The following is a 25,690-nucleotide window of genomic DNA, read 5'->3' on the forward strand; positions in this document are numbered from 1 at the left end:
CTTGAACCCTAATAATGACTTTAGAAGGAAGTCAGTCAGTTCTTTGAATGAACAGGTACTCTGACCACAGCTGATGTTATGAACACTCTCAATTGCATCAAATCACATTCTTTATTCTATACCATTATTGATTATTTAGAATATACCAGTTGTTCTATACACTTTAAAAATCTATAATGTAGCCTTCAAACCCAATGAATAGTTTATTTTTATACCAGGGTTTTGGATTTTCTAGATTAGTAAATTGTTATACAGTTAAATTTGGAGTTATGCCTTAAGTATAAACCAGGCCCCTTATGTGTTACTTGTGACAGGAGATGATAGGAGAAACAGATACACCCTTTCAAAAATCCCCACTGACTTTAGAAAAGTTGTGAACTGGTAAGTCATTAAATGATAAAAAACAAGTCTTTAGATATTCAATCCCTATTTTTAGTCATATGTTACTGACATAAAATGTTCCGATGTTGCAGCAGTTCTAAAATATAAATGTGGGATAATAACAACATCTGATCTTTTCCGTCTGCCCAAAAGGTGTGTATATTTTGAGTATTAGCACCATCGTGTGGTCAACTTTGGAAATACATCTCAGTGTATCTCGGATTATAAGACTAAAAGTTTTGGGGGTTTTTTTCTCGGTTTTTAAAGAAATAGGAACCTCAATGAAATGAACAAACGCCTAATCAATTTAAATTGTAGTCAGAGACTGATCAAGTGAAGAGGTGAAGAGAAGGCTCACGTTTAAATCAAAACAGGTGGCTTTTACCTTAGGTGATGATTCAGATAATCAATGTGAAAACTCAGTTCAAAGTTCAAACTCATAATTCTTTATAATTTCTATAAATGCACTGTTACACATGTAAATGAGAATTAAATCATTTACATTGGTTATATGTAGCTAAGATATATGAAAAAAAAACAGGGCAAACAAATGAAATTTAAAAAACAGATTAACACAAAATGTGATCATTGAAGAATTTTCTTTAAGCTTTTACACATATCAAAACAAAATAGACAAACTATCCTGAAGTTCATGAAGTTAAAGCATTACTCATCAGCGTGATTGTTTCAATGACATTATTAAACGGGCCTAGGAATACTTCCAGAAACCACTGTCAGTAAATACAATCCGCTGTGCCATCTGCAGATGCCAACTAAAGCTCTATCATGCAAAAAGGAAGCCATATGTGAACATCGACCAGAAGCGCTGTCATGTCCTGTGGGCCAAGGCTTATTTAAAATGGACTGTCGAAGGGGAAAAGTGTTCTATGGGGAGACGAGTCCAAATTCAACATCCTTGTTGGAAATCATGGACGCTGTGTCCTCTGGGCTAAAGAGGAGGGAGACCTTCCAGCGTGTTATCAGTGTTCGGTCCAAAAGCCAGCATTGCTGCTGGTATTCGGGTGAATAAGTGCATACGGTATGGGCAGCTTGCATGTTTTGGAAGGCACTATGAATGCTGAAAGGTATATAAAGGTTTTAGAGGACCAAATTCTAACACCAAAACTCCAGAAAGTTATAACATCGATGCCCAGATGTCTGCAAACTGTTTTGAAAAAAAAAGAGGAGATGCAACTCCATGGTAAACAGCAGGCATCAATGTTAGCAGAAATAAAAAAAAATGCAACAGAAATTGCTAAGTTAGTTATGTTTATTTCTATATACAGTGAAAATAGTTCAAACTAGGCGATAAACTGTACCAGAATATGATGTTGCTGATGCTATATTGTTATAGAAACCATGCTGTTTTTCTGGGGATAGTGGGAGTGTTAACAGTATATAAAGATGTATTTATACCTTAAGGAAAAAAATTCCTTCCAATCAAAAGAAAGAGAGCACACTGACATAAGGAATATGGAAAATTATGCTAAACATTATATATATGCACTGTTTGAATATATATTAAAAAACCCTCAAGCTTTATAGTTACTTTAATAACATTTTTAAATAATATGTTCTTCATCACTGTGAAGATCACAATCCTGTGCTTGAATGACAGGGAGGCTTGCTATGTCCTCAAAAACATCTGAGTATGTATTAAAATGGACCCCTAGGTCAAGGAGGCTCTCCCATTGCTTCATATTCCCAGAAGCAGGTCTATCTGGAGGAATCTGAATGTCTCTGAAGGGTGATGGAACAGCCAGTATGAGCTGTCCTCTTGACCAATCTGTAACATTGAGAAAAAAATGGGCATACAGCTCAGTAACTAAAAGAACATTTTTAGTTAAAGACAGATCTGTACACCTTTTTGTAATGAAAGTACAACATTTTACTAGAAAATGTCTTGCTGTCTTAGGAAGTTAATAGATGGTGGGTGGGTAATGGTGGGTAAATACTCAGGCAGGTTTTACACAATTATATAATTATTACAATATACGCTGGAGAGCCATATCAAGTGCATCTATTTAAAAAAAAAAAAAAAAAAAAAAAAAAACACTTTTTTTCACCAAATTTTGCAGCAACTCTGGCTTCACTAATGTTAATATGAAAAATCATCTCAAGTCATCTCAAACAATATTGTGATAAATATTTGTGCTCTATGGTACGTACCTTCTTTCACAGGCTCGTGGCTCTTGTCCTGTGCACTGATACAGTAGAGTTCTTTCTCACAATCATATTCTGAGCAAGTAAAGGAGCTGTGGCTGTCACTTTCTGATGGGCTCTCTCCAACTTTGGCTTGACCTAGTGGAATGCTTAATATTTTAACCTCATCCACTGAGAGGAAACGAGGGGGGTCTGATAGTTCAGGGGTAAACTTGGAAAGGAGGTGGTCTTGATGATTTTTGCACCCATCATCTACTTTACCACACATTCTTGTAGTATATGCTATGCCATGTCTAAGAGCTAAGGATTCAGGATAGGTCTGAGACTCCATCTTTGGTGGTTCTTCACACATGGATGGAGAAACTTGAGAATTTTGTGTTTGTGGAGGACCATCTTTTCCAGAACTATCAAGCAGGCCTAACCTATCATATATATCTGTGTTTATTTTCAGGGGCTTAATATTAGAGCAGGAAGTTGTGTATGTACTGTCAATTTCATAATACTCTAGCTCACTTCCGCCAAACCCTGTAAGATGGCTATGACTAAAGCTTTCAACTCGCTGACTAAGTTCACCTGCAACTAACAGATCTGGTTTCTTGTTCTCATTAGAATTGTTTTGGACACCACCATCATTGTCAGGACTGAATGCCACATTATCTGTGCCATGCTGCTTCATTGGTTCTGTGATACAGGGTTGAGTTCTGTGTTTGATGTGCCACAGTGTTCCCCTTCTCTTCAGGAGAAAGAAGAGGCTTAAGATAAGTAGTATGAGAGTTATAGGAAATACAATAGCAATGATCCATAAGGGGGGATGTTTCACAGTTTGAAGACAGTCTTCTTTATACTCAGTGTGAGATGAGCATGGCAGGCACATTGAAGAAGATACATTTTTTAAACAGAAACACCAGCCATTTTCAGAAGATGATGAAATGCAGTCACTGCTACTTAGACAAGAATGAGTCAGACAGGATTCCTTAAAGCAAGGTGAGAGGATGCAGTGATCTGCAGACATGCAGTCTTTTTGGAAGAGTGAAGGACTGGGTTTTGCCTCTACTATCTCATTGTGCCCGTTGAAGGGTAGGATATATCCATTTAGTTTGATGTAGTCCACACACCCTACAAAATCTGAAGGATTTTTGGGAGGAAGGTAAAAGAAATGTGCAAATAAATTTAAGATGACATAAGAATTTAAAAATTTTCATAATTTATCCTGATTTTCAAATTGCTTAACACACACAAAAAATAAAACAGTTCATAACTAGGTCTTACCCCTGCTTTAATGGATAATCTTACCTGGATACTGTAGACTTGTACTTAACAACTGTTACTGTAATCATAAAGACTGCACTGTGCTCATTCTAGTACTCTTATTCACATACTAAAAATTCTTTCAAGACACAAATTAAATATTTTCACTCAATGTCTGGTTTCTTTCATGGTTTTATCTCACTAGTTCATTACGAATCTTCATCTATAAGTCTTCTATATATAATACATCTATATTTCTGTAATGCTATTTTGTGACTTTAATATGTCTATAGTAAAAAGTGCTTTTTTTTTTCTTTTTTTTTTACATTTTTGTCTTAAGTAGAATGATACAGTTTTTACATTTGAATCAATTATATTGTCACACATCAGTATCAGATATACCACAATATAAATATACTGTATACTACTTATATTATTGTTTAAATATATCTAATATTAATCTTGATTTTTTTATTCTATTTATAATAACCTTTTGTTCTGTGTTTATGTTCTGTAAATATTTGTGTTTTTGTTTATGTTCTGAAAAGCTGCTTTGAGACAATGTCAATTGTAAAATGCGCTATACAAATAAACTTGAATTGAATTAAATTGAACTACTGACCTAAATCTCGATCTCTTGACCCACCAGATGCTGCTGACCCCAGAGTTATCATCTCTACTAAAACAGAAGTTTGGCTAATGAAGCTATGGGTGATATTTTTAATAAGCTGCTGATCCAGGAGTAAAATGATGTTTGGTCCATGTCTGTGCAAGAGAAGGACATGCCATTGTCCATCTGACACACTTGTCCCTACACCAAGCTCCCACTGTTGTCCTGACATTAAATGTGTGAATTTGTACAGAGGTTTCCCATCAAGTATCTGAATAGGTTAAAAAAAAAAAATCAAAGAGATTAAATATTACTGTGCTAACTATGCTGTTAAAATCAGTGTGTATATTTCTTTTTTGCTAAACTTTCATGTGTTATTTTGAACTAAGGCAAATTGCTTACCTTAAGTTCTAGGTGCACCGCTTTGCTTTGACAAAAAATCAAAACACTGTCCTTTTTGATTGTCCTCATTTTGATCTCAAAACTGACCAACCCTTGAATGGCCCCATGTTTTTCATCTAGAAAGGCTTGAAATAACTGGTTTCTAATGTAGCTTTCCTTGACAACAAACACAATGTATGTCCCCTCACTAAGAAATAATCCATGATCCTCGGAGACATCTATGAGGGTAAGTTGAGCAAATACAGTAAGTAAGCAATGATTTTTTTTTTCTGTTCAAAGTTGATCTTGTCATATTCATATAATAATAGTATTAAATATGATATAAATTATATATAATAATATAACAATTAACAATAGATAAATTATTAAAGTAATAAGAAAAAAGGGAAAAACAATTAGACAAGAATAAAATGTATTACTGCTATCACAGTTAGGTCCAGTGAAATTCTCAGCACACTGGCAGTAGTAATGGGACCAGAGATCATGGCAAACACCTCCATTAAGACATTTACTGCTGCTGCATGGAGCTACATCTGGCCGTGGACAACTATAAAATACAAACAGAAAATTTGATCATTTTGTAGTATACATTCCTGAGATAGGCTTTAGATTCATTATTACTCTAATCAGAATAAAGTGAAGAGTGGAATGGAACAATGAATGGAGGAATGTAATATATATAAATTGGAAAACATTATAATGTAACTAAAGCCAATATCATGAAAGACAGTTTTGTATTAAACAAGATGAATCTGCAATATTTTTCACATTTTTATTGTACCACCATTATACCATTATATACTAAAACTTACGTTTCAAGTATCTTGTGTAATGCTAGAGCCTTTGAAGTGTCAAGAAAGACATCATTCAATTTCATATTTCTCACACATCCAACAAAGTTATGAGTTCTCACTTGATAAGGCCTCAGCAAAATCACATCAATGGACTTTACACTTCCCAGTGTTAGGTTATTATTTCTAACATCTAGAGTCCTGCATGCAAAAATGACAATATACAAGTTTTACAATTACACGGTTTCTACTACATATTACTATTCATATAAGATAATACAAGTAACAGTGACTAATAAAATGTAGTAGAAAATATAATATATAGTTTTTGATAAGCATTCTATTACTAAGTCAGGTGTGGACAAATCACTTGCTTAGGCACTTGGGACAAGCAGATTTTGTGTCTGGGACATTTACTTTTTAATTATAGCTGCTTAGTGAACAAGAAGGTTTAGAAAACATATAAGAAAATAAACCCAACTTCTTTTAATTTATTGATTTCATTTAATGTGTATGTTTAAATGCATCATACATGGGACTGGGCAGTATGCTGGAGTTTTCACTAGCCTGTTGGGTTAACAAAATGGATTTCCTTTGTTCACCAGTTTGTCCTCATTTTAAAGTATGTAGAGACACTAACCAAAGTATGTAGATACTTTCTAACTAAAACAGGCATGGCACCATATCCTACCTCTGGGTTCCAATACCCTCATGCTGTGACAAACAATAATCTCTGGGCTCTTCAGCACTGCAGCTGTCAACCTCCAAAGAGGCGATCTGCAAAAAAGTCCTACGTTTAGGATTAATGATGACGATAAGTATACATGTCATACATATTTGTTGTGCAGATAAATGACACACATTTCCAATTCTCCTAATAGTGACATTGTGGAAGCTCCCGTCAGCCACTGGTTTGATTGTTTCCAGTCTTGTAACCCCTGATCCAAGATCAAAAGAGAGGCGTAACTGTCCTTCCACAATTTCAAGTGCAAAAAACTCTGAAGATGACGGCTCTCCCGGATTGTACAACAGCAAAGAGTTGTGTTTCACAGTTGCAAATTCCAGAGAGATAAAATTGTATCTAGGATTTAAAGGGGGAAATTCCAAATAGGAAAATTCCTCAAAGCCATAACTATGCTCTTCACAGTTAACTCCGGTGACACCTGAGAATAAATTATTGTTAGTTATTATGTTTCTAGTGTTAAAAACTAGGTTACAATGATGCCACATGAAAAAAAAATTGCATCTTACCAAATGGACAGTGACAAGCATACCCTGTTAAAAAATTTGAGCATTGCCCTTGGAGGCAAGGTGATGATGCACAATGATCTATGATGTAGTCACAAAATCTTCCTATGGAAAATACAGAGCATTATTTTGTACTACTAATTAAAATTGTATTCAAAATATCTCTATTCCATTCTTTCATCTTCGTTAAAGAACTTTATACTAGAAAGGGTTACAGTGGATCTTAAGCCTATGAAGCCCATTACAGGTCACCATACAAATGCATTCACACGTACATTCACACCTCCTGTAGGGGTAATTTAGTGAGGCAATGTTTATGGAAAGAAAAGAGGAAATCAGAGATCCAACTGGAAACCCTTACAAACACAGGCATTACTTACTCCATTTAGAAATAAATAAAAATGTCCTAGTCACCTTCATATCCAGGTCTGCAGTCACAGAAGAATCCTCCTTGTATGTTCCAGCATGTCCCACCGTTTGAACACATTACTCTCTGACACTCATTATCAGCAATAGAACAATGCAGTCCAGAGAAACTCTCTGAGCAATGGCATAGAAATCCTCCAGGGCTGTTAAAGCAGCTGCCTCCATTTTCACAAGGACTTTCCAAGCATTCATCTATATCATACTCACACCTAGTTCCAGTAAAGCCAGCGGGACACGAGCAGTTAAAAACCTCTGCATATTGGGGAGACACAAATATGAGACGAGAACTTTCCAAAACAGCAACATCTTGAGTGATGTGGATATTTTTGTTACAGGTGGCACCATTTTGACAGGGTTTCAGTGAGCATGGGTCGCTGGTTATTTGAAAAATAGTCAAATTGCTCTGTACCTCAAGTAACTTCTTATGCATGCGTGAGATTCCACTTGCAACTATTCCACTCAGATATAATCCGTTATAACTTTTCATTGCTGCAAGAAGAACTGTTTCATTGCCTTGTATCCTCATTCCAAATACATGGCTCTTTGATGCTTGTAGATTAAAGAGACTATCCAGAGCTTTTGCAAACTTAAGGAAGTTCAGTGACAAAAAGTTTTCAAGATTGGCAAAGGAAACATAGAATAAGACGCAACTGTCTAATGACAAATTGGTAAATCCTTTATAGTTTACATAGATGCTGTTGTTTACTGGTGGGTGGAAGTGGTCGCTTGCTTCAACAGTGATATTGTGAGTTGCCTCTCCTTGAAATGGAGAGGACCACAAGTCACACATCCCAAAAGGAAAACTAAACATCTTCATCTGTCCATTTATAATAGTACAGTTAAACACATCTAATTCATCTAGATCATTTGGTCTCACGTTACCAATCAGCCCTCCATGGAAAAAGGTTCCATAATATTTAACAAAAATGTTGATGGTTCTTTGTACTGGTGAATTGTCATTTTCATCTAGAACTTTGACATGAAACATGGTGGTGGAGGACAAGGGAGGGGAACCTGCATCCTGGATTACCACGTGTATATCAAAAAAAGGACTGACTTCACGATCCAGTGGTCTGGAAGTAAAGAGAACTCCGTCAGATGTCAGGGTAAAACTGTTTCTCAAGGCAGGCCTTATTAGCCAGTATGTGAAAGGACCTTGATTTGGAGGGAGATCATCATCAGTGGCTGTCAGTGTAGCCACTAATGTACCATGTGGCTGATTTTCCCTTATAAATCCATCTGTGGACATAAGTCTAGGGGCATTATCATTGATGTCAATAACGGTAACAACTACAGATGTGCTGCCTGTTACAGGAGGTGAGCCCTCATCAACAGCCACAACTGTGAGGTTGTAAAAAGGCCATAACTCTCTGTCAAGCTCATTGTTTACTGTGATAATTCCATTGACAGGATCAATACTGAAGGAGTTGTTAACATTTCCACTTTCTATGCCATAGGAGAACCTGCCCCATTTTAGTACCACATCTTGATCTGAAGCACTTACTTTAGCTACAGAGGTCCCAACTGAAGTATCTTCACGTACCTTTACTGTGTATATAGCAGAATCAAACTCTGGAGGATCGTTTTCATCAATTACATGTATGTGAACAAGGGCCTCATCAACATTGAAACCAGAAATGCTACCTCTGTTTTTAGCAATTATGTGGAGAGCAGCATGATTTTGTACTTGATTTCTCATGTCTTTGAAGCTGTATATTTTTCCACTCCTTTCATGAACTACAAAGCCAGCTTTTTTACCTTGACCAAAAAGTAAGTAATAAATCTTACCATTAAACCCCAAGTCATAATCTGTAGCCACAACGCTTCCAATCTCTGTTTGCAAAGGAATGGTTTCTGGCACAGAGAAGTTGTAGAAATGTCTCTGGAAACTTGGAATATATTCATTGACATCTAATACCTGAATGGTAACATGTGCTATATCATATAAAACTGGATTATCTAAGTTAGAGGCCTTGATGTTAAGTTCAAAACTCTGCTGTTGTTCAAAGTCAAAAATCTCCAGCGTGGTTACAGTGCCATTTACGGAATCCAAAGCAAAGTAATCTGTGTGTCCTGATAATAGGGAATATGTTACCTCTGCATTACTTCCAGAATCTTTATCAGTGGCAATGATCTGAATCACTGTAGAACCTATTGCACTATTTTCTGAGACAGAAGTCATGTACTCAGTAGAAGTAAAAACTGGTGGATTATCATTAATGTCTGTAACATTTATGGTGACATTAATTCTCCCGGTCTTAGAGAACCAGGCTCCATCTTTAGCAATAATAAGAATATGATGAATTTCTTCTGCCTCAAAGTCAAGTGGTTTAGCTAGCTTAATCAGTCCAGAAAGGGGCTCCACATAAAACAGTCCATCCTTATTTCCACCATTAATCAAGTAAGACACCTGTCCACTTAAACCAGGATCTTGGTCTTGTGCTTGAATTTTCCCAATTGCTGACCCCAAAGGGAGGTTTTCAGGGACAGAAAATGCAACATGATTTTCTGAAAAATGTGGAGTGAACAAATTTTCCTGTGTTACTTCCAATCTGATGTCAATTTGGGAAGAAAGAGGAGGGAAGCCGTTGTCTCTTGCTGTAACTACAAGATTGAGGAAAGTGCTAAAGTTTTGCCTGAATGTTCTATTCAGTCGTACTTTCCCAGTAAAATGTTCCACCTCAAAATAATCTGATGCATTTCCTCCACTGATGATGTACTCAACATTATTGTTCTTATTTGGAAAGTCTGGATCTATGGCTGTTAACTGAATAACCTCTGTTCCCATAGGCAGTGTAAATGGTATTGATATATATGGCATAAGGGGCAGAAAAGATGGTGGAAAATAATTATAATGAACAAACATTACAGTGACCACGACTGAGCTATTCAAAGGTACATAGCCACAATCTACAGCTACAACACTAAAATTAAAGCTTTGAGATTCATGTTCATTGAGAATAATCTGTTGTTTTATAGAGATGTCTCCAGTGGATATATTAACAAAGAACTTCTCACTTGGTGGTTCTATAAAATACAGAATTTGGGCATTTTGTCCAAGGTCCCTGTCAATGGCTTTGACTTTTACCAGGAACATATCCTTGGCTTTAGTCTCAGGAATGGTTACAAAGTAGTTGGACTGAGAAAAAAATGGTATATTGTCATTGATATCTGTGATGATTATGGTGACATCTGTACTGATACTCCAAGCTGAATCATTTGCATTAACTCTTACAATATAATGGTCTTGATGCTCTCTGTCCAAAGGGCCCACTACAAATATTGTTCCACTATTTTTATCAATACTGAAAGGCATTTGGTCAATCTGATCTTGAATAGAATAAGAAATGATAGCATTAACACCAATATCTTCATCCAAGGCTGTTATGTGTATCACTGGAAAGCCAACTAGTGCATCCTCAGGAACCTCTATAAAGAAGATCTCTGAGAAACGAGGTGCATGGTCGTTTGTGTCCAGAACAACTATATTTACTAATGCAGTAGCAGTGTACCTACTGTCATCTTTATCTACAGCTTTAATAATGATTTGGTACTCTGGTATCTCCTCTCTGTCTAAACTAATTTTTGTTCTAAGTACGCCATGAGTTTCATCTATTTTAAATGCACCATTAATGTTTCCAGACAAAATGGTATACTGTACTTGTCCATATGCATGAGAGTCAGCATCAATAGCTACCACATCACAAACCCAACCCACAGGTAAGTTCTCAAACACCTCACACCTGTATTCTTCCTCCATGAAAACAGGTGGGTTATCATTCACATCACTGATATTTAAATACATTTCAGCATAAGTGGAGAACGGCGGGACACCTGAGTCTCTAGCCTCAACTAAAAGATGAAAATCTTTGTTGCTTTCAAAATCCAAAGATCTTTTCACTTTCATCTCACCAGTCTTTTCATGCAGCTCAAATACCTCTCCAATGTTTCCAGTTGCCAAGTAAAAAGATATAGGTCCAAATCTATTTGTGTCTGCTGTAGCTACTGCCACCATGGTTCCAGGAAGTGTGTCCTCAGAGAACACATGCTGAATGATATGTACTGCAAGGTGGGGAAAATCTGAAGCATTTTGAAATCGCACAGTCAAGGTAGTGGTGTCCATTTTAGGATTGGCGCCTCCATCCTGCACACGGATATTGACAGTAATGTCTCTTGTTCTTTTGAGGGCATCTATGGTGTATACAGTTCCTCTTTCAGAACTGATAGAAAATTGATGAGCATGTTGTCCATAAAGAGAGAAATTTAGCTGTCCATTCTTTCCTTCGTCTGCATCCATGGCTATCACTGCACACACTACTGAACCTGCAAGAGAGTCATAAAATATACTGTATTTCCAAAGGTTATAGAACATACATATTTTGTATGTAAAAATATAATAATAATAATAATAATAACAACAACAACAACAACAACAACAATAATAATAATAATTATTATTATTATTATTAGTTGTTTCATTTTCGCTGTTTGTACACAATCTCTGCCCAAATATGTTTTATATCCGTCATCATGTGATGCTTTTCTAATAGAATACAAAAAGAGGTCAAAAATTAATAAATAACCCAAGCACGAGCATATGCTTCATTGATTTCTATTTGGAGTAAGAGTGTAAGATTAAATGGAGTGCCTAAGATCCCTTAGCGATGCTAAATCAGCTGTAATAGAAACTGGATTTTTACAACTGGACATCAAGACTAGTCACCATAATTAAATGACAATGCCCAGTCCTAGAATAAACTCTTACCTTTGGCCGGTTCAGCAGGAATATTGGCCACATATGGTCCATAGAGTAGCTGGGGTGAGTTATCATTCACATCCAATACAGTCACGTGTACAGTAGCTGAACTTGAGAGAGAATATCTGTAGTCCCCGTCATGGGCAACTACAGTCAAATTGTAAGAGGCAATAGTTTCTCTGTCCAAAGCACCAGTGTTGAATAGCTCTCCACTTGTTTCATTTATAGAAAACGGTGCACTGGATTCTTCTAAAGAATACCTGCATAAAATATGGGAATCAGTTTGCAATACATTTATTTAGTACATACATTATATGTTTCTGTCTGGGAAAGCCCATCAGATGTCATTATGGCTGAATTCTGGTGAACAGCCAAATAAGAAATCATGAATATATTTCACAGAAATGACAAGGATATGTTTCCTAGGCAATTGACCTGCAAATATCATTTTAGGGAAGTTTCACCAGCACAATAATAAAAATAGTGATAAATCTAAAATTTAGAAAATAAAATTTTCACTTTTGGGGTAAACAGATTTTAAACGATACTATAAATATACTATGCTATACTATACTATACAATAAAAAAAAACATCCTTTACTTCTGGGTAAGCTGTAAGCAAAAAAAGAGAATATTTTACTCTCGATAATCCACAGTTTTCATAACTAAGTACTTATAGTGTAACAGTAAATGTTAGAATTTCATGATATGAAGGTTTTCCCAGGCTTACATCAGAACCATTAATACATATAACTACATATTATTTTAACATTTTTTGAGAAAACTTTACCACTTACCATATTTGCCCATTTATACCTATATCTTTGTCTGTGGCTGTAATTGTGGCAAATATCGTTCCAACTGGGTCATCTTCTGATATAAATGTATTAAATTCATGATCATCAAACAGAGGTTCATTGTCATTGACATCTTCAACAAGAACATGTATGGTTCCTGTTCCTGTCAGTGCTAGAAATCCTAGAAAGTAAAAACCACAATGACCAGGATTTACCTGAACTGCCATAAGGACCTTTTATTTCATGTTTTACATTTTACAGCTTTAACACAAAGATTCACAGCATTAAATGTAAATCAGAATCCTTTTGCACTCATGTCTCTTGTAGTAAACCACAGAGAATCATATAATAACATGCACATTATTCACACCACAATATATACACTGCCTAGGCCTAGGTATAAGTAGCCATAAAAGACTTATTTGATTATTACATAGGTTAATTATTATTCTTTGCTGTATCAACAGATAATAAAATATTTTATTACCTGAGTCAACAGCAATAATCGTTATTTTGTGATGACTTTGGACCTCTCTGTCAAGATTTTGTAATATCTGGAATGTTCCATTTGGATATAATATGAACAACTCCTCTGAGTTTCCATTCTCTATAAAGTATGTTAAATGGCTGTTAACTCCCAGGTCTTCATCAAATGCAGCAATCTGAAAAAAGACATACAGTGTTTACAAATTATGCAGTTATTTCTATTCTGAGTTCCTAACTATTAAATGCTAGTTTTATTTTTGTGGATTTGTAAAAGAATAGAAACCTCATGGCTCTGCAAAGGCCCATTCTCCAATACATGTAAAGTGAGCAAATCTTTGAAGAAAACAGGAACACAGTCATTTACATCCAGTAGTGTGATATTGATGGTGGCTGTTGAAGATCTTATACTATCCCCCTTATCCATTGCTGTAACAATGAATGAATAGAAAGAAATCCTCTCTCTGTCCAACTGTTGTACTACTGAGACAACTCCCAGGACTTTATCCACTACAAAGCCACTCTCAGAGATCTCATACCGCACTTCACCATTATTCCCAGTGTCATTGTCACTTGCTTGAATGGTTAGCAGGTTTGCTCCACGAGGAGTGTCTTCATATATAAGTACACTATATGAGGCCTGTGAGAACACTGGGTCATGGTCATTGACGTCCTCAACAAGCACTGTCAGATTCATAGAGCTGGACAACTGAGGAGATCCTTTATCTCGGACTGTTACGGTTACTGTAATTACCTCTTCAAGCTCCCTGTCCAAATGTTTCTGCAAGTATATGACTCCAGTTGTGCGACTGATGCTGAATGAGCCCATTCCTAAATTCTCTAGGCTGTATAGAACATCCCCATTGGCTCCAGAGTCTGCATCGACTGCTTGGATAACGGTAACAACAGACTGAAGAGGGTTATCCTCTGAACAGGAAACAGTGTTGTCTGATATGAAGATTGGAGCATTGTCATTAATGTCCTCAACATAAATAGAAACACGTACGGTGCTTGTGAGTCGTGTGTCTTCAGGTAGTGAACGATCATTGGCCTGGATTAAAAGACTGTATGATGCACTTTTCTCTCTGTCTAACTCTTGTTTAAGACACAGATTATTCATTTGATTTATTGAAAACATGTTTTCATTGTCTCCTGATATTATGGCCGTATCCAGTTCTCCATTTATTTCTGCAAATTAAGACAAAAGGGAGAAAACACAGAATGTTAATACAATTAAATTCCTAGTTTGTTGACAGATGTTTGTGCCATATGTCTGTAACGCTTTTGCCCAGAAAGCTAGATGGAGTCCTTCGTTTAAGCCATAACCATGTAAAATGTCTATTTACTTCAACCCTATGAGCATTTAATGTGTCCAAAAAAAAGTCTACGGTGTAGTCTGCTATCCTAAAGACAACACAAAGCAAGCAGAGGGGCTTTTTCATTGTTAGCTCAAGCAGGCAGCTCCCTTGAGACAGCTCCTCTATTCATCTTCTCTGGGAGGCTACAAAGGATCTATGACGTAAGACTTAATGAGACTGCTTCCACCATTCCAGCTGGGGCAAGCCTTTCAAACCAAATGCATAAACCTCACAGCTTAACTCCTGAAGCAAACAGATGACAGCATGAGTCAGCTACTCCAAGCAGATTTTATTTATTTATTTATTTATTTATTTATTTATTTATTCATTTAATGACTTTATTATACTCTAAGGGAACTAAAAGAGTTTATAAAAGGCATTATATAAGATATGATAAAAGCCTGATATAAGAACCAGTGAGAAAGTAACGTTTGCAATGCTGCACCATTTATACTAACCATCGTCAGCGTCTGAGACATTCAGGTTGAAGAAACACAGACCAATACGCGCATCTTCTTGCAAGGACACAGAGTAGACATTCAGTTTGAATTCTGGTGGGTTATCATTGACGTCAGCCACATTGAAATACACCCTGACCCTAGTAAGCTGTCTATCCCTGTACTGCGCTGCTGCTGTTAGGATGTAGAATTGCTCTGCCTCAAAATCCAGCATGCGGGATAAAAGGAACTCTCCAGAATGTGGGTTGAGGAGGAAAAGGCCATCTCCGTCATCCTCCAGCACAGAATACATTAAGCTCCTGTGTCCTTCATTATGCACTGCTTCCAGATGTCCCACAATTGTTCCTGTGTTAGAGGACAGATCAAGGACACACAGGGAGTCCATTTTAGATGGACTTGCTTTCATAATAATTTTGACTGATGAAAAAAATGCATAATATCATGTCATATGCTAAAGGATTCAGTATCATATAATCCAGTTTCTTGCATATTGTGGAGAGAATTTAGTGGTGAATTAGGTCAATAAAGATTACGCTCACTAGGAGGTGGCACTCAATCTCATGGAAAAACAATAGGCTGGATTTGTGGAATGCTGCACAACACATACCAATAAATGATTTGTATGTAACCCAGGCTACAGACATGGGTCCTGGTATTAAGAAGGGAATTTAAAAACAAAGCGAGTTACTATAAGCACCCTAAAATCATTGTATTCCTTTTATACCACAATATTTTTTGCTAAAATGTGATATAATTTTTTTATTCATATATTATACATTCATTATACATATAATGTTGTGAAACATATGTGACACAAATGAAACGTCATTTCTCCCTGCTGCTATTAGACTTTACAATCAAAGCTGCTCCCAGTGAATCAATCACCATAATACACACTGTTATTACTGTTTAACTGCAATAATAAACAATAACAAAGTATTTTAAACATGTGCAATAACAGAAATTTTGAAAAACATGCAATATTACCTATGTGCAATATGTGTTTCAGTGTAACTACTACTCGTGGTCTCTTTTTCTACATTTTTTTTTTTGTATATACCATATATTATATTATGTCTTTTTTAGATATTTGCATTTTAATACTCTTTGCTGCTGAAACAGAGAAATTTCCCCATTGTGGGACGAATAAAGGTACAGTATATCTTATCTTATTTTATGGTCATTAATGTTATGCAATTTGTATTAGTCTTTCTTTTTTCTCTTTCTTGAAGTTAATAAAACAAAAAACATAGTTGAGTCTGAGGACTTTCCTGCATTATAACGCAATGACAACCATGGAGACTCCATCTAAAAATATGGCTAGTTACAGAAAAGTTCGCCATGTCAGCGACACTTTTTTTAATATGTCTATGTGTAAGTTGTAAGAGATTAACAAAAAAAGATAATATATTAGAACAAGCACATTGAAGGAAAATAATCTCAAATTAAACCCACCTGGCTGTGTATCTTCTTTCACTTCAAAAGAATATACAGACTTGGAGAAAAATAACTGAGTGCTGGCTCTGTTTAGGGGAATGGAGATGTTCAAGCAGTCATTAGCAGAAGAAGGCAGATCTGTGCAATTCACCCTGTATACAGAAAGTGTGCAGAGAATCTGTAGAAACACGAAGAAACGGTTGGATTCATTTTTGTTCATTGTAAGTCTGACATTATGACTACTGTGGGAACCGCTGAGTATTGTGACATTTGTAACCAATTCCCCCAAGACATGAAGATAAAGGCTCTTTGTGACCTTTTCTAAAAGGAGAAACACTATCCCTTGATTTCTAAAGTCTCTTTTTTGTGAGCCCTTGTTTTTCTGTCTTTCACAGTATCCCTCACCCGCCTCAGTGTGTTGTTTGGAATCCCCAAGGCACCGGGCAAGTATACCATGATTCAAATATCACATAACTGCATTCACACTGAGACATCAACCAACACATTTGTATAAACTTGGAAATGTTCATTTAGAAGCAAATTTAAAGAATTTATATAAAAAAGTATACAAACAAACAAATAAATAAATATATACTGGAGAACAAATTATTTGAAATATGTTTTTTTTATATTTTTATATTTGTTTGTTTATTTATTTGTTTGTTTTGTAGAAATATATAAGCACTTATTCTTCCCAAGAAATTATTAACGCATACCAAATTTCAAAGATTATATAATTACAGGCACTTTTAAACATTCAAACAACAAACAGGCACGTTTTATAAATCATAGGTCTAAAATATTAGACATCAATTTGAAACAATTGAAACTTTTGATGAAATATCAAATACATTTCATGTTTTAATGTCATAATGGAGAATTAGTTATTTAGTTAATTGTTTAGCTTTTACTTAAAACAGAAATGTAGTCACACTTAGTTTGGACCTACATTAGTTGATAACTTTTTTTTAAATAAGAACAAATCAAGGACAGCCTAGAAATCACTTAGTCAAAAAATATCATTCAGAAATCTCAGTGAGTTCATTGCAAAGCCGCTGAACCTATGTTGCAATACTGCTGATTGTCAGATCGCATCACTGAAGTTACCTGATGAATGTACTCACCAAAGAGAGCACAAGGAACATGAGGCTCATCAATCCTAAAGAAGCCATTGGTTGTGTGCATCCATTTACCTCTCTGTGCAGGTAGCCAATGTCTTCAGAAGTGAAATATGTAAGATTTCTGCTGTGTACTCGAAGTTTAACATCCTTAAAACTGATGCAAGTCCTGGAGAAAGAAGGCTATCGTACGAATGGTTCTGCTGTAGAGCTGGGTAGGAATGAAGAGGGGAAAAAAGAGTCGTTTGTGTCCGCCCCTGGTGGGAAAGTAAACCTGCTTTATGGAGCATAGTTATCGGGCAACTGTCAGTGAAATCTGACACCTTTCCTTCATTAAAAGAACATTAATGCTTTTAGTTTGCCTAATTACTATCTATACGATAATATCAATATAAATGCATGAGTAAAGGTATAACTAATAAAATGTGTGCAATCAAAAATGCACTTGAGTTAAAATACTAACAGTAAAAATGGTTTTGATTTAAATATCAGTCGATTTATTCATCAGTGATTCTTCTGTTTAATCAAAATACACATTACTGAGCTTTGAATAGTTTAATTAAACTTTATTTCTGGCAAAATCATTTGGAGACTAGATCACTGCATTTTAGTTGGTCATTTTGACTTAATACTTACTTGATACAAAAGTAAGTAAAGCATGAATACACTGTACTGTATTTGTGCCTTTCGGCTGCTGAATATTATTACTGCTTCATTCTTTCTCTCTCTCTCTCTCTCTCTCTCTCTCTCTCTCTCTCTCTCTCTCTCTCTCTCTCTCTCTCTTTCTTACTTTCTCTCTCTCTCTCTCTCTCTTTCTTTCTCTCTCTCTCTCTCTCTCTTGCTTTCTCTCTCTCTCTCTCTCTCTCTCTCTCTCTCTCTCTCTCTCTCTCTCTCTCTCTCTCTCTCCCTCTTTTACAAAATGACTTATATGAAAACAAAGTACTGCTATATCTTGGCTTACCCACACTTTTGATAATTCACACTCAACACCAGCGGTGTATTTACTCCTACATATTTATTGCTCTCCCTGTGTCTGCCCACTTTTATTGTCAAGTTGACAATGATCTATTTAAATCATTTCCCTCCCTCTTTTCTCCCTCCATTTAGAGGTTTCAATTCACTGGGCACCAGCATGGCACTCACCCAGAAGGTGAATAGAGAGGCCGATGTGTGAAAAGGGGCCCGGCAGATGGGCTTTGGACAGTTCTCCAAAACAGGAACACAATGGCAGAGAATATTAATCTGTGTTGTATCAATAGAAGACATTTTTTTTATAGACATCCTCACATAACTTTATGCTTTGCTACTTATGTACAGACGCTCGGTATCCGTGAGATTTTTTCTTATTTTTCTGAGGGCAAGCATTCAACAAAAAAGGGATGAATCTGACATCTTAATAAAAGCCTGGCTGTACAAGAAGCATGATAAAGAGGATATATTCTTACACTGGAAGAATGTTCTAAACAGGAAATGATAAATGCTTATCTTAGCTTATTTATGTATAAAAATGTTTTGATTGTAAATAAATGTGTAGTTATCTACATACATTACACATACTTTCCTACCACAATTACTAAATGCCTGTTGTTGTTATAAACAATATCCACTAGATGTCACTGTAAATAAAAAACCTCAACCTTTCTGGTTTTGATTGCGTGAAGTCAAAAGTGGAGTGAAGCTATTCGTTTTTAAAAATAAATAAATAAATAAATAAATAAATAAATAAATAAATAAATATTTTTAATGAGGTAATTTATTCTACTTTACATGTAGAAGAAAATCTTTTTTCTTTTTAAGATTTTTGCATAATTTCCATCTTAATGTCTCCTTTTAGTCTGTTAAAAATGTAAAAAAAAAAAAAATGTACAATACCCACAAAATATTAATGTAACCTAATTTAGTTTTTCATTTAGTTTTGAAGAAGACATGCTCACTTGGCTGTTCTTGAAGCTTCTTTCCTAATATATAGTCTAATGTATCTGTCATTATGATATACACCGATCAGCTGTAACATTAAACCACTTACAGGTGAAGTGAATAACATTGATTAGCTCCTCATATTGGCACCTGTCAAGGGGTGGCATATGTTAGACAACAAAAGAACAGTCAGTTCTCAATGTTGATGTGCTGGAAACAGAAAAATGGGTCATCTTTATAATCTGAGAACTATGACAAGGGCAAAATTGTGATAGCTAGATCAATGGGTCAGATCATCTCCAAAACAGCAGGTCTCATGGGGTGTTCCCTGTATGCAGTGGGTAGTACTTGGTAGTAAATGTTTCAAGGAAAAAAAACAGTAAACCCAGCGACAGGGTCATGGGGATCCAAGACTTGTTGATACATGTCGAGAAGTGATGTGACATACAGCTAAGAACGATACAGACCCATACTCAGAATTCGTTCTCTGCATTTAACCCATCCAAAGTGCACACACACAGCAGTGAACACACACACAAGATGAACACGGAGCAGCGGGCAGCCATTTATACTGCGGAGCCCAGGGAGCAGTTGGGGGGTTCGGTGCCTTGCTCAAGGGCACCTCAGTCGTGGCCGGCCCGAGACTCGAACCCACAACCTTATTGTTACGAGTCAGACTCTCTAACCATTAGGCCACGACTTTCCCATGAAGGCTATCCTGTCTGGTCCTATTTCACATAAGAGCTACTGTTGAAAAGGTTAATATTATCTATGATAGAAAGGTGTCTGAGCACACAGTGCATCGCAGATTGCTTCAAATGGGGTTGTAAAGTCACCGACTGGTCTGAGTGCCATGCTGTCCTGGCGCACTGCCAAAAGTGCATAGAATGGGCATGTGCACATCAGAACTGGATTGTGGAACAAGAGAAGAAGGTGGCCTGGTCTAATGAGTCACATTTTCTTTTATATTATGTTGACAGCTGGGAGCGTGTGCTGGGTACGTCACTTGCCTGGGTAAGACATGGCACCAGGATAGACTATAGGAAGAAAGCAAGCCAGCAGAGGTAGTATGATGTCCTGAGTAATGTTATGCTTGGACACCTTGGTCCCTGGCATTCCTCTTGATGTTACTCAGACCAGTCCGCACTACCTAAACATTTCTGGAGACCAAGTACACCTGTTTATAGCAACAATATTCCCTAATGGCAGTGTCCTCATTTAGCAGGATAATGCTACCTGGCATACTGCAAAAATTTTATAGAAATTATTCAAGAAACAAGACAAACAGCTTCAATAATTCCCACATTTTGGTCTGATCAAGCATCTGTGGGATGTGTTGGACAAAAGTCAGATCCATGCAGCCCCCATCTCACAACATACAGGCCTTAAAGGATCTGCTGCTAATGTTTTGGTTTCAAATACAACAGCACACCTTCAGAGCTCTTGTGGTGGTCAGGCCTCAAAGGGTCAGAGGTGTTTTATTGGCACAATGGAAACCTGCACAATATCAAAGAGGTGATTTTAATATTATGGCTAAATAGTGTACATGTTCGTGTAGTACATGTTAGTGTACAAAATCACTTTCTTGCTACATTCAAAACCAAATCATGTTCATTTCTATCCCTAATTAGATGGAAATGGTCAAATGATTTCTGAAAAGGTTGCAAGCATTAAGAGTTTATACTGTAAAATAGCACATTTGTATAAGTATATTTTGTGGTTAAACAGAAGAAATTATTTCACTATTAATCTTTCAGAAATAAATATGAAATATTTGATAATCAAAAGCTAGATTTGAATAGATTTTGACCTGTATTAATTATGCAAATTAATGCATATGTAGTTAGACAAAGCCTTATTTGCATAAAAGTCATTGTCATCACAAACAATACTTATATCAATCAATCAACTGGAGGAAATCTATTGTTGAGATGTATTGCTTGTTTATTTTGATTGATTTGTAATGCATATTCATTACATAAATTACAGAATAATTGATTATTCTCTTATTTTATAAAATAAAATACATAATGATACCCTAATTAGTATGCACCTCCCTTTTAATATGCCCCCAATGCATGATAATCCAAAACTGCACTTATATTAGGCAGAAAGTTTAAAGCAAGTTGTAGCAGGCATTGACACACATTTTATGGGTGGAGTAAGAAACCATAATTATAATGACTACTAGAACAGTTTCTAAGGAATAAACATAAATAAAAATGGTTTTATAGTGCGAAAACCATCCATCTAAAATCAGCTCACAAGAGGTCACATGTTCAGTGCACACAAACCAACACAGTAAACAAAAGACAGCTGTGAAACATTTTTTCTAAAAAAAGAAAATGTTTATTTTGGACACATTCTTGAATGTCAAACAAAGCTGCATTCTTGTAATTAGAGTGGTATTCAAAGTACAGTTAAAGTACCTTATGACAGCAAATACAAAAAGAAAAAAAATAGTTTAAAAATAATATGATAATACACTACAGATCTACGGAATTTGTATAATTGTGCTATGCACCTTCAGAGAAACAGTTCTCCTCCACCGTAAACTGCTTCAGGCAAGAGCTACCACTAACCAAAAGGGGAAAGAAAAAACTGAAGACACATAGTGTTAACTTTACAAAAGGAGAATAACACTGTACATCTTAAAAACGTCCCATATACACGCCTAACAACTGGTTCTGTTGTGTTACGTTTGAAGATGTGAATCGTGTACAACTGGGTTTATGTCATGAATGAAAATCCAGGCCTCATCGATATCTACTCATCGTCATCATCCTCGTCGTCGTCATCCTCTTCCTCATCCTCTTCCTCGTCGTCATCATCACCCGGATCTGACTTGGACAGTCCTGCGATACCCTTTGTGCGGTATGCCGCGATGTCCTAGAAAAATATTTACCCTTGATTTATATTCCTAAGTAATTGAACATATTCAAGCATGTCAAATCTCAGAAAAAGACTCACCTTATCATACTTCTCCTTCAGCTTGGCTGCTTTCTTCTCATAAGGCTGCTTCACCTCTGCTGAGGAGCTGTTCCACATCTCTCCAAGCTTCTTGGCTATATCACCAATAGACAAGCCCGGATTCTCCCCCTTGATCTTGGGCCGATAGTCGCCACAGAAAATGAAGAATGCTGACCTGGACAGTAAGAGAACACGTACGATTTTAAAGACAATTCCTATGTGAAGCACAAAGGCAGTGTGTTGGGTAAAAAGCACATACGGAGGTCTCTTGGGGGCATTAGGGTCCTTAAACCGCTTCTTCTTCTCCCCCTTGGGAGGGATGTAGTTCTTCATTTCTCTCTCATAACGGACCTTATCCTGCTTTGCCATATCTTCAAACTTGCTCTTCTCCTTGGGTGACATTGTCTGTGAAGAAAAGTACCCTAATAAGACATCTCAAATTAGCAGGACTATTTAAGAATATGCTAAAATTTTAAATTTAGGTTTAAGTTAAAAGATTTCTGGTATCCATCATATACCTTCCATCGCTCTGAACACTTCTTGGAAAATTCGGAGAAGTTGACCGAAGCATCTGGGTGCTTTTTCTTGTGCTCCTCACGACAGGTTTGCACAAAATAAGCATAAGAGGACATTTTTCCTCTGGGCTTCCTTGGATCCTTCACCATCTTGACTAATCTTTAAAGAAACATTCATAAAAACATTATAATAAGAGAAATTATAATGTTACACACTAATAAGGAAATTCAATAAAATCACTAAGGTCAAATTCAATAAGACCACTGACATCATTCATTAATCCTGTAAAATAGGGCCAGCTAATAAGACCATTGAACCTTTTTATTTATCTTTATTTTTAACCAGACATTACACACGGAACAAAAGGAACATAATTTAAACACGGAGAACCGAGTAACATTCTTTATTTAACAAACACCTCTCTCCCAATCGAGGATGCTTTTCCATTCCAGTCATGTACAATGCATAAAGACAGTCTTGAGCTCGGGGTGCAAGATGAGAACGACCTCTAATTTACAAACACTTACATTTCAGCTGAATATTAAATGACTTTATTTCAGCCATTTCGTTGCACCATTTCAGAAAAAACAACAACAACAACAACAACAACATTTAAGCATGAAAAGAGAGACCAGACTCGGGTGTTTTATTAAAATAAACATTTCTTGCTTTTTCTTTTTTTTTTGGGTGGAAAATGCAGTATTCGTGAAAGTCATTCCCTCTTAATCATCTAATCCTGTGGACCAAGATCGATCTCGTGCCTTGGATGGTTTTGTTGATCAGGTTGATGACAAGGAACATGTATAAACAGAGGCAGCCAGAATCGTCCATAATCGGTATATAAGCATTTTCCTGTCCTGTTCATATAATAAGCACAGATTTCAATGAGAAGTGTTCAGCCGTCTGCAGTCTCTAGATGGCTGCGTGCCATATACTGGCTCCATTGGGGGAAGGGGTGGTGTGTGTGTGTGTGTGTGTGTGTGTGTGTGTGTGAGGTGGGGGGTGTTTCAGCATCCTAGCTTGGATCAATATTATCCAGCTAGAAGTGGGAAGACAAAGCTAGTGAACCTGAAATGTGGTACTGGATCATTTCAATGCGAGAAGAGCTTCAAACAGGATTAATATGGCTTCATGCCTTTATGTCTGCAAAGAAAATAAATCCACGCATCGTGTTTTTTTTTTTTCCTTTTGTTTTGTTTCCCCAAAAGACTCGATCTGAGCGCATTAGTTACGTTGAGTAAAAATATTCCACTGTTAAATCGCACACAATCCTTGATTGTGGTTGAAATAAACATGTTTTCAGGATCGGGCGCTCCCATCCCCCCCCCACTCCCCCCCACCACTCATTAAAACGCAATGACGCGCTGAATTTCAGCCATATCACGTTGTTGACTTACAAAAACATATTTCCATTTAAATCAACCTAAAAAAATTAGATTATCATTTTTTTTATTAACGTTTAATTCTACATATTACCTTTTTTGTATTATTTATATACACAAAAATATATATATACCGCGCTTGCAGCAATGTGATATTAAAAGCTGTAATTCCCCGTTTCACACAATGGCTCGATCTCAAATAGACACGCTTTTGGTCTATCTAGGGTGCACGAGCCGTTATTTCACAGCGTTACGTAGTGCGGTTAGAGAGGGAGCACGGAGCCATTTGGGACACAGCCGGTAGCTTAGCAGCTAACTGAAATGGCCGGCGGTGCGTAGCGTCGATGCTAACAGGCTATGCTAATGCGCTATGAGGAGGAAAAAAAAACGGAGAAAACTTCATTTGAGCTAGAAACGCTGGGGAAAATCGTACATTCAGCCACGACGGAACACGTTACAGCGAATCCTTGTGCGTTTATGAAACGAAGAGTAACATTAGAGAAATAAAGTGACTGACAGACTGAATGGCGGCTAACGGCAAAATGAACCTGACAAAAGATGGGCCGGCTATTTGAATACCAAACATCCTCCTAACAAAGGAAATCTTCGGAAAATGTCACGGGGATTAAACAATATACAAATGAATCCGTGTTAAATATATACAGACATGTTAACAAACTCACCAAGGGAAATTTTGACTCCTGTATCCGTAGAGATTCTGTGTGTATTAGTAGATTGAAGTACAATACAACAGCGTCGCGCGCTTATCCCAAGTGCGCGTGTCTGTGTCCTTCTGCCCAAGAGAATACGGAATACAGTGGAGAGTTTCTATTGGCTACCGCCAAGTCCGAGCCGCTTTCGATTGGCTGAAGGCGGCCTATAGGCCATTGCAGGGGCAAGCGTCGATTGGTTGGTTTGTCGAAGAAACGTCACACTTTTTTGAATGGCGGGTTAACTTGAAAAAAGTCTCCAGTCCAATGCTAGACTATATACAGGTTTGTAGTAGCTGTAGCCTGCTACATACACATACACACTGTTACAACAAGTAACTTAGACAGTTAACTATTGAGTTGAAGAAGGCATGTGAAGACATGTGATGTACATTTTGGAAGATAAGAGCATACAGTAGAGTCCTTTGTGATGTTGTGTGGTGGATTTAAATACTAAATCTCTTAACAAGCCTTTTATTACCAGAGAGCAAAAAAAAAAAAAAAAACATCTCACTGTTT

The 25,690-nt window shown here is 36.6% G+C and overlaps 4 protein-coding genes across 4 annotated transcripts in view; 1 reads left to right on the plus strand and 3 right to left on the minus strand.

Annotated features, from left to right (window-relative positions):
• The window catches only part of LOC132858578 (olfactory receptor 2AT4-like), a 14,742-nt gene extending 13,331 nt beyond the window's left edge, over window positions 1–1,411 (plus strand). The window contains exon 4 of the mRNA XM_060888960.1: window positions 1,148–1,411. Coding sequence (XP_060744943.1) covers window positions 1,148–1,411 — 264 coding nt within the window. The remainder of the gene's footprint in view (window positions 1–1,147) is intronic.
• A 454-nt stretch (window positions 1,412–1,865) lies between these two features.
• On the minus strand, window positions 1,866–5,792 carry LOC132858172 (protocadherin Fat 4-like). Its single transcript, XM_060888405.1, has 6 exons — window positions 5,617–5,792; window positions 5,224–5,351; window positions 4,805–5,022; window positions 4,415–4,673; window positions 2,551–3,669; window positions 1,866–2,167 (listed from the first exon to the last, which is right to left on the minus strand). Exons 1-6 carry the CDS (start codon window positions 5,679–5,681, stop codon window positions 1,944–1,946), a joined length of 2,013 nt encoding a protein of 670 aa, XP_060744388.1. The 5' UTR covers window positions 5,682–5,792; the 3' UTR covers window positions 1,866–1,943.
• Window positions 5,793–6,282: 490 nt separating this feature from the next.
• Window positions 6,283–17,879, minus strand: LOC132858579 (protocadherin Fat 4). The gene is made up of 11 exons (XM_060888961.1): window positions 17,683–17,879; window positions 16,577–16,736; window positions 15,122–15,466; window positions 13,592–14,493; window positions 13,310–13,484; window positions 12,823–13,003; window positions 12,035–12,285; window positions 7,258–11,592; window positions 6,847–6,948; window positions 6,457–6,758; window positions 6,283–6,372 (listed from the first exon to the last, which is right to left on the minus strand). Exons 1-11 carry the CDS (start codon window positions 17,728–17,730, stop codon window positions 6,283–6,285), a joined length of 6,891 nt encoding a protein of 2,296 aa, XP_060744944.1. The 5' UTR covers window positions 17,731–17,879.
• Window positions 17,880–21,919: 4,040 nt separating this feature from the next.
• Window positions 21,920–25,297, minus strand: hmgb1b (high mobility group box 1b). Its single transcript, XM_060888389.1, has 5 exons — window positions 25,145–25,297; window positions 23,082–23,238; window positions 22,823–22,968; window positions 22,564–22,738; window positions 21,920–22,482 (listed from the first exon to the last, which is right to left on the minus strand). The coding sequence occupies exons 2-5, from the start codon at window positions 23,226–23,228 to the stop codon at window positions 22,360–22,362; spliced, it is 591 nt and encodes a 196-aa protein (XP_060744372.1). The 5' UTR covers window positions 23,229–23,238; window positions 25,145–25,297; the 3' UTR covers window positions 21,920–22,359.
• Window positions 25,298–25,690: the final 393 nt, after the last annotated feature.

This window comes from Tachysurus vachellii, chromosome 15, assembly GCF_030014155.1.
Source record: "Tachysurus vachellii isolate PV-2020 chromosome 15, HZAU_Pvac_v1, whole genome shotgun sequence".
Taxonomy (NCBI): Eukaryota; Metazoa; Chordata; class Actinopteri; order Siluriformes; family Bagridae; genus Tachysurus; species Tachysurus vachellii.